Source organism: Scylla paramamosain, chromosome 44 (genome assembly GCF_035594125.1).
Source record: "Scylla paramamosain isolate STU-SP2022 chromosome 44, ASM3559412v1, whole genome shotgun sequence".
Taxonomy (NCBI): Eukaryota; Metazoa; Arthropoda; class Malacostraca; order Decapoda; family Portunidae; genus Scylla; species Scylla paramamosain.
Genome location: NC_087194.1, coordinates 6,621,790 through 6,631,176, shown reverse-complemented (window position 1 = coordinate 6,631,176; position 9,387 = coordinate 6,621,790). Strand labels below are relative to the sequence as shown.

Below are 9,387 nucleotides of genomic sequence, written 5' to 3'. Positions count from 1 at the left end.
GCAAACTTAGTGTTGTTCAGTGCTTCAAAAACCCAATTCCTCCATCTATCAGCTCGACACAACCTCCCAGATAACTATCCCCTCTTTTTTAATGACACTCAGCTGTCTCCCTCTTCTACACTGAACATCCTGGGCCTGTCCTTTTCTTATAATATAAATTGGATACTTCACATTGCATCTCTAGCTAAAACGTCTTCTATGAAGTTAGGTCTTCTGTGTCGTCTCCGCCAGTTTTTTCTCATCCCTCCCCCTTCCCACCAACCCCCAGGCTGCTAACTCTGTGCTGATGCCTTATCTGTCCTTGTATGGACATATATGAACATATATGCAAAGGAGGGCGTTATCGTGATAAATTTTTATTATTATTGATCGATAACAATATCGGATTATCAGTTATGGATAATTATTTTTCCCGCGTTATCAGTTCATCGATATCGCCGATACTTTTGGTTCCAAACCAGCGATAATCGATCATTTTATGAGCATGTTGAATCTAATCAAATCAAATGTAGTTATTTTACCTAAAACCGTACTTTTCATTAGTGAAGAGACAGGATAAGCATTGAATTTTTTTTTCTAAGATTTTCTAAGATAAAGATAAAAATAAAGACTTAGATTTATCGATTTTTATCAAAAAAAAAAATATTAGTATTGTTATCGTTAGTATCGAAATTTTGGATTCATCGATTTATCAGTTATCGCTTATCGGGCGATAAATGTATCGCAAGTTATTGATTATTGATTATCGTTATCGATTTATCGGTTATCGTGACAATTTTTTTCGTTATCGCGCCGAGCTATGCATATTTTTTTTTTTTTTATGTAGGAAGGACACTGGCCAAGGGCAACAAAAATCTAATAAAAAATAATGCCCACTGAAATGCCAGTCCCATAAAAGGGTCAAAGCAGTGGTCAAAAATTGATGGATAACTGTCTTGAAACCTCCCTCTTGAAGGAAGGTGGAAATACAGAAGCAGGCAGGGAATTCCAGAGTTTACCAGAGAGAGGGATGAATGATTGAGAATACTGGTTAACTCTTGCGTTAGAGAGGTGGACAGAATAGCGGTGAGAGAAAGAAGAAAGTCTTGTGCAGCGAGGCCGCGGAAGGAGGGGAGGCATGCAGTTAGCAAGATCAGAAGAGCAGTTAGCATGAAAATAGCGGTAGAAGACAGTTAGATATGCAACATTGCAGCGGTGAGAGAGAGGCTGAAGACAGTCAGTTAGAGGAAAGGAGTTGATGAGACGAAAAGCTTTTGATTCCACCCTGTCTAGAAGAGCTATATGAGTGGAACCCCCCCAGACATGTGAAGCATACTCCATACATGGACGAATAAGGCCCTTGTACAGAGTTAGCAGCTGGGGGGGTGAGAAAAACTGGCGGAGACGTCTCAGAACACCTACCTTCATAGAAGCTGTTTTAGCTAGAGATGAGATGTGAAGTTTCCAGTTCAGATTATAAGTAAAGGATAGACCGAGGATGTTCAGTGTAGAAGAGGGGGACAGTTGAGTGTCATTGAAGAAGAGGGGATAGTTGTCTGGAAGGTTGTGTCGAGTTGATAGATAGAGGAATTGAGTTTTTGAGGCATTGAACAATACCAAGTTTGCTCTGCCCCAATCAGAAATTTTAGAAAGATCAGAAGTCAGGCGTTCTGTGGCTTCCCTGCGTGATATGTTTACCTCCTGAAGGGTTGGACGTCTATGAAAAGACGTGGAAAAGTGCAGGGTGGTGTCATCAGCGTAGGAGTGGATAGGACAAGAAGTTTGGTTTAGAAGATCATTAATGAATAATAAGAAGAGAGTGGGTGACACGACAGAACCCTGAGGAACACCACTGTTAATAGATTTAGGAGAAGAACAGTGACCGTCTACCACAGCAGCAATAGAACGGTCAGAAAGGAAACTTGAGATGAAGTTACAGAGAGAAGGATAGAAACCGTAGGAGGGTAGTTTGGAAATCAAAGCTTTGTGCCAGACTCTATCAAAAGCTTTTGATATGAACACTCATTCATTGTTTGTGGAAGTTCCATTCATACCTGACTGAATCAAAAGCTTTTCGTCATATCAGCTTCTCTCCCCTAACTGACTGTCGTCAGCCTCTCTCATCACCGCAGTATTGCATCTCTTGCTATCTTCCACAGCTATTTTCATGCTAACTGTTCTTCTGATCTTGCTAACTGCATACCTCTCCTCCTGTGGCCTCGCAACACAAGATTTTCTTCTTTCTCTCAACCGCCTAGTTTGTCCGTCATTATAATGCGAGAGTTAAGCAGTAATTTCAGTTATTCATCTCTTTCTCTGGTAAATTCTGGAAAGCCCTTCCTGCTTCTGTATGACTTCTGTGACTTGAACTCTTTCTAGAAGGGAGGTTTCAAAACATCCTTTGATGATGCAGTCCTGGGACAGGGTGGGATCTGATATCAATGGTGTGTCTCCAGGACTTAGCCCTACCAACAGCAGTAGCAATGGAGGAGGCAAGACTGTTACTATGGGACACGCGGCGCCATGCAGAAAACAAAAAGAAGGAAGTGTCATTGTAAGGAATGAACACATAGAGAAACGAGCCACAATGCCACAGTAACTCACTGTGGGATTAGGATGGGTTTTCTGATAAGAAGGTTGCTGCATACTGCTTATTTCGGCATGTTTCTGCTCACCCACTTACTCCTTTAACCACTTGTTCAGGATGCAGGATGATGTAATCTTCAAAGTGTCGATGATGGCAGCACAGATGTCTTGATTATCAACTGGAAGTTCTCAAATGATGTAGGTAATGATAGCGTGGATTGCGTGGGTAAGTGATTTAGATATTGTCCAGTAAATGAACACACACAAACATTGATCATCTTTTTCTTCTTCTTCAGGCGGCATAATTAAGACGTCCGCTTTTTACACAGTACACACTTTGAGAGCTCCAACTGGAGTAACTTGATGCTTTCGACTGAACTGAAATGAACTGAACTGAACTGAATCTGAGCTTCCTGAAGTGGTGACTGACTGATGACTGACTGAATGCTACACCCACAGGCCTATTTATGGAGAGAATTCCGGATCACGGTCAGAAGGAATTGACCTATAGTAAGATGAAAAGATCAGATCAGATCAGATCAGAATCAGATGCTACAATTTTAGCCAATTACCTGCGAGGAAGAGACCTGCAGGTGTTTCCTCAAGAGACATTATCGAGGGGGTTGAGAATGTGTGGAATGGGGTGTTTTCGGAACTAAACCGCTAGATGTCGTTGCTGCTCAGCTAACTGTAGGAAAGAGCTAAAATATTGTTGTAGTAAATCCCAGGTGCGTAAAGATGCATAGAACATTGATCATCATGATACTATTGAAATGATGGATTGACTTTTCAATATGGATAATATTGAGAGAATGTGGTCAAATTATTTATTTTTTTTGTGTGTGTGATTATCGAGTAAACTGCTAGCATTATCTTATATAAAGCATATTACAAGTATAAAAACTATTGATTTGGACAATGAAAAAAAATAAAGAATCACATTGTACTATATAGTATGACACAACCTACTCAGTAACATGGTGATATATGGCTCTAGTTTTTTTTTTTCTTTTTCTTTTTTTTTTGTGGGGATTTTAGCATCCCTCCCACGAAGCGAGCGACAAGACAAAGTAATTGAGAGCCAAAACAATCTCTCAGGCGATCCTTGAGTGATGGGAGAGAAGTACAGGAAACTTTCTCACCAGTTTTGTAACGATGCCATTGTGTTGTGTCCCTCAATGTGCCACTCAATGTGGGGACCACCAATTCCCACAAGAAGCTGGAATGAGGAAACTGTGGGAAGTTGCTATAAAGAGGGAAAAGTGGAGCCCTACAGCAGCCAGCCGAGTGTGTCACAAGCATTTCACCGGGGAGGATTATGTTACTACCACAGGGCGTAGTGGAAATGGGTACCGCATCATCTTGTCCAACAACGTGTTTCTCAAGTTCAACCAGCGCGGCCGAGTCAGGTGTTTGTTTTGGTTAGAGGTACAGCATTACTATCGCCTGGACACTCGAGCTGCCAATTTTTTTTATTGAAATTGCCGTTTCCATAAACTAGGAAGGAGATCTATGTAATTTGGACTTTTGACTGTCACAGACATGTTGCCTTTATATTTACTGTCGTCTAGATTAAGACGTTTCCAAGCAAGAGTGTATTTATTTGAAAATCTTAAGATGACCAAATAAATCTAAATGCCGATTCACTTGAGAATCAACGTAAATACATTTGTTCATGAAAAGAGTTTGATTTTACTTGTGATACTACTTAGAAGGGATTACATAGAAAAAATATATTATATAAGCCCATTGCATCTTCATGTAAATAGAATAACACTGTAGGTATATCTGATATTGCTTGTATGTGAGAGAAGAGTTTGTGTCTGTGCTGCCACCTGGTGACAAACACTAGTTCTGAAAACTCCCCATTCCCTTGCGAGTGAGAGTGAAGTAAAAATAGCACATACTGAACACGTGAAAACATATTGAACATGAAATGATGAAATGAAATATATATACAATAATAATGATAATAATAATAATAACAATAATAATAATAATAATAATAATAATGTTACGACTGATACAGGGGGAGAAGGAGGAGGAGTGGGAAGGGAGTGGTGGTAGTTTGCCCTCTGGAGGATGAGGAAAGTTGTTGTGGGAGTAAACCTTGAGAAGATGGGAGTGGGGGCATTTTGTCGGAGTGTGGCTAAAAGTGAAGGAATGAGAAGCTCTTACGCGTCATAAATTTAACAAGACAAGTGCCCTTATTATTCTCCTTTGCTGTTTGAACATGGTGACAAAAATTAGGAGAGGATCTAAACTAAGCTCTGCCATTGTATGACTCCAGTTCATCAGTTCGTTAGAGTCATTCCTAAAAAGCGATGTAACACCCATTGCAATATATCCTTTTGTCCCCCTTCTCTCACCCTCCACTCTCTTTTCCCCGCTTCCCTCCTTCACTCCCTTCAAATACTTCCTTTGTTATTTATTTATTTATTCACTTTTTATCACGTTAATTTTTCCTAGTGTTTTCCCGGTCCTCACTTCTCTCTCCTCCCTTCCTCTTCTTCGTCATCGCAGATGTACTCTTCTCGTTATATTACTAATTTTACTAGTATATGCTACTACTTCTACTACTTCTACTACTACTACTACTACTACTAATAATAATAATAATAATAATAATAATAATAATAATAATAATAATAATAACAACAACAACAATAACAATGATAATAATAATAAAAATAAAACCACATGGACGTGCACAACCAATAGTAGCAGCAGTGGGGGCGGCAAGACTCTCCCGGTGATTGTGTGCTGGTGGCACACTGTTACACGCAGCGCTTGTAGGAAACGAGAAGAGGGAAATGTCATTGTAAGGAATAAACAGATAGAGAAACGAATACCATGATGCCACAGTGACTCACTGAGGGATCGGGAGGTGGGGGAGAAGGAAGGGTGGGAAGAGATTGGTGGTAGTTGGGCCTCTGAAGGAGGAGGAGGGTTGTTGTGAGAGTAGATCCTGAGAGGATCGGAGTAGAAAGCATGTTGTCGGTGTGTGACCTAAAGGAGAAGGAATGGGAAGGGGTTTTGTCATAAGCGTTGTGAATTTACGAAGACAAATGCCTTTATTATCCATTTTTTGCTGTTTGAACATAGTGACGAAAATTTTAAAAAAGTCTGAAGTAAGCTCTGTCAAAATTTAATATCAACTCATCACTTTGTTACACTCATTACTAAGAAACGATGTGACACGTCCTTTTGAAATAAGAAGCGCCGTACTAGGCGGCAGACAATCCCCCTCCTGGGAAGGAACGACAGGGTAGCGGATTAAAACCAGCACTACACACCTGCCGTCATCTAAGATGGCATGAGCGATGCGAAAACCTACCTACCGGGATCTCACCCGATAGGATTTCGGCTGAAGACCAGACCAGGCGGTTGACTACCATCCACAAGGCCCGCCGCAGTATGGAGCATCATTAGCAAGCATAACACCTCTTGCGAGAGAGCCTCAGTCCTTTGGAACGGACACAGAGTCTCTATTCCCGTATCCGCACCGTATTCCCCTGATTAAAGCCATGAACCCGCTGGGTTTCTGGCAGGAGAAACACTGCCGTGCCCCCAGCGGGCTGTCATCCCGGAAACGCCATCATGACTACTGTAGCCCAAGCTAAGTGGGTTTTGGCTTTGAACTCAGCAAATCACGCCGACGGCCCCCACCCAAATGGGATAGAGGACACGAAAGAACAGGAAGATTCCGGATTAGTGAGGCTGTTAAGGGAACCGAAGCCTGGCGGAACCACGTTACTCTACGACAGTACGATAAGGGAGGATGGAATATTGTCTATCTCTCCACCTAAAGTTTGTTTCGTGGGGAAGCACTTTAGCTGAGGGACCAGTCCCGAAAGGATTTGTTCCCTCGTTACCAGCGGGAGCTACGTGGAGGCACACTTCCCCTGTAATTAAGTTTCAAGCGGGGTTTTCACATCACATAGGGAGTTGCGGCACAACATTGTAGTATCTCCTGTCCTCCCCACTCTTTTCGCCTCTTCCTTCCATAACATTTTTTTTAACACATTTCTCTTGTTATTTATTTATTTATTTTATCACGTTAATTATCGCTGGTCTGTTCCTGGAAGGTTATTGCAAGTTGATACAGTGATAAATGGAGGAATTGAGTTTTGAGGAATTGAAATTTTAAACAGATCAGAAGTCAGATGTTCTGTGGCTTTCCTAGGTGCACTATTTTCGTCTCCGAAAAGACATGGAAAAGTGCAGGGTGTATCATCAGCGTCGGAGTAGACAGGACAAGAAGTTTGGTTTAGAACATCATTAATGAATAATGGGAAGAGAGTGGGTAAGAGGACAGAACCTTGAGGAACATCACTGTTAATAGACTTAGAAAAAAGTGACCGTCTACCACAGCAGCGATAGAACGGTGAGAGAGGAAACTTGAGATGAAGTTACAAAGAGAAGGATAAAAGCCGTAGGAGTGTAGTTAAGAAATCAAGTTTTTGTGATCCCCCCCCAAAAAAAAATGATATGTCTAAGGCAACAGCGAAAGTTTCACCAAAATCCCTAAAAGAGGACGACCTAGATCAGACCATAGATAGACCAGAAGATCACCGGCAGAACGGCCTCAACGGAGCTTATGCGCAGAAGGGGCTGACGCAGTTACCCTACCGTCAGGTACAGTGCTTGGGCTTGGAGATAGTCAGGTTAGGTGCTTAGTGCGTTTTTTGCTAGACATAGGAAGTATAAGACAGGGGTGTGTTTGCCAGGGGCACGGATAGGGAAGGTAGCAGATAGGCTAGACAGGTGCTTGGAAAATTATGAGGCCAAAGCCATTGTTTTTTTTTTGTTTTTTTTTTTCAGCACGAGTCACGAGTGAGGAGTTGTTTAATAAGTTTGGACAGGGGTTGGATAAGATTAGGGACAAGTGTAGGATGCCTGTGGCATGTGGTGTCTTACCTATTACAGTGAATCGCAGGCTCGCGAATCATTGTAAAAATAATGCATGGACATTAATCAACAACTGGGACACCTTGTATGCCAGGGATGGAGTGCATTTATCACGCCAGGTTGTTCGGGTTTTGTCTGGAACACTTCAGAAGGAGGTAACTGCCATCTAACGCTTTTTTGGTTTGTCAGGTGGGAGGAAGGGCTTGTGGGGATGAAAGAAAAGATAAGTTAGTTAAATCTAGAAAGGTAACTAGCTCAGCGAAGGCTAGGAATAGCTTTAGTGTTTATTACACGAATTGTAGAAATATTATGAATAAAATAGACTTGCATAGAGGAACGGCGTGTGTAGAAAACTTTGATATCATTGCTTTAACAGAAACTTGATTAGGTATCTCGGGATAAGTATTTAATCCAGAGGTTCAAATAGATGGCTATATACTATTCTATAAAGACAGAAAATAAGAGAGGGGGAGGCGTCGCGCTTTATGTTAATGACACATTACAATGTGTTAGCAGTAACATAAAAACAGATAGCAAAACAGAGTTGATATTGGTTGGTATTAAGAAATGATAACAATCAATAGTACTGGGATTAGTCTACAGGCCACCGAATACTACAAAGCAAGCTAGCAGCTCACTATGGCAGAATAAAAATAGAGCAGCCAGATACAGTCAGATACGTGTGGTAGGAAATTTTAATTTTAGGAATATTGACTGGAGCCTGATGGTGGGTAACGGTGAAGCAGAAGAATTTCTTAATGAAATTCAAGATTTTTTTTTTAACAAGTAATTTTAGAACCCATAAGGGGGAATAATATTTTATATTTAATTCTGATTAACAGGGAGGAAGCAGTCATACAGGTGTAGGTTGGAGAACAGCTAGGCAACAGTGACCATTGTGAAATTAGGTACAAAATTAAAATGAGAGGAAGTTTCTAGAAGTAAAAACACTAGTAAGACTTTAGAAGAGCAGATTTGCAACGGACAAAGGGGGATGGGCAGGTGAGATCCAGGACGGAGGTGAGGGAGATAAGGCAAGGTGAGGGAGGTGAAGTGACGTGTGAGGGTGGAGGGCAGGAGTAAATAAGAAATGGCTAGATGAGTAGTGGGGTGACAGAGGGGGAGATATGCAGAGCTGTGAGTATGGGGTTGCCAGGTCAGGTCATGCTGAGATGGACGAGATGAGGTCGAAGCGGGTGGAAGATGGGTGAAAACAATAGATGGAGCCGAGATAGTGAGATTAGGGAAAGTAAATGTTGATGAGTTGTATAAATATTTCGTTGATAGATTACATACAGGCCAGTTAGCAAGCACAGATCACAGAAGACTTACCCTAAGTGGATGAACGTTAGTTTAAAGCATTACTAGGTATATGTAAGAGATTAAAAGCAGAGGAAGGCAATTTTTAGGTTAAAACAGTCAGAAAGTTAACGAAGAAGGCTAAAAATAATTATGAATTAAAGGTAGCTAGCCAGTCGACGACTGACCCCAAGCGATTCTATCAGGTATGTAGAACAAAGAACAGAGAAATAATAGGTCCATTAAAGACAGATGACGGAGAGTTAGTTCTGGGAAGAGATGAGTAAAATTCTGAACAAGTATTTTTTAACAGCTTTCACACAGGAAAACACGCGGGAAATGCCAAATATTGAACAGCTTTTTAAAGCGGAAAAGAATGAGAAGCTGATAGATATTTCTGCAACTAAGGAGATAGTGGAACAGGAGATAGGCTGAAAAATTCAAGTCACCAGGGTCACATGAAATATATCCCAGAATACTTAAGGAGTGCAAAGAGGTTATCAGTGAATCGTTAGACTCAGGAGAAGTACAGGTAATGTGGAGGTAGGTGAATGTAGTACCCATCTTTAAGAAAGGAGATAAAACGTTAATGTCTAATTATAAACCTGTCAG

General features: G+C 41.1%; 1 protein-coding gene across 1 annotated transcript; it reads left to right on the top strand.

The window, feature by feature from the left end:
• The first annotated feature begins 3,720 nt into the window (after positions 1-3,720).
• LOC135093958 (uncharacterized) lies at positions 3,721-6,188 on the top strand. The gene is made up of 2 exons (XM_063993638.1): positions 3,721-3,974; positions 5,939-6,188. Exons 1-2 carry the CDS (start codon positions 3,721-3,723, stop codon positions 6,186-6,188), a joined length of 504 nt encoding a protein of 167 aa, XP_063849708.1.
• The last annotated feature ends 3,199 nt before the right edge of the window (positions 6,189-9,387 follow it).

What these genes read in the sequence shown, in the direction of transcription:
- LOC135093958 (XM_063993638.1), top strand. Translation starts at nt 3,721, where the DNA reads ATGCCATTGTGTTGTGTCCCTCAATGTGCCACTCAATGTGGGGACCAC. An exon ending in AACCAGCGCGGCCGAGTCAG is followed by an intron (nt 3,975 to 5,938) that starts GTGTTTGTTTTG and finishes TTTCGGCTGAAG; the next exon opens with ACCAGACCAGGCGGTTGACT.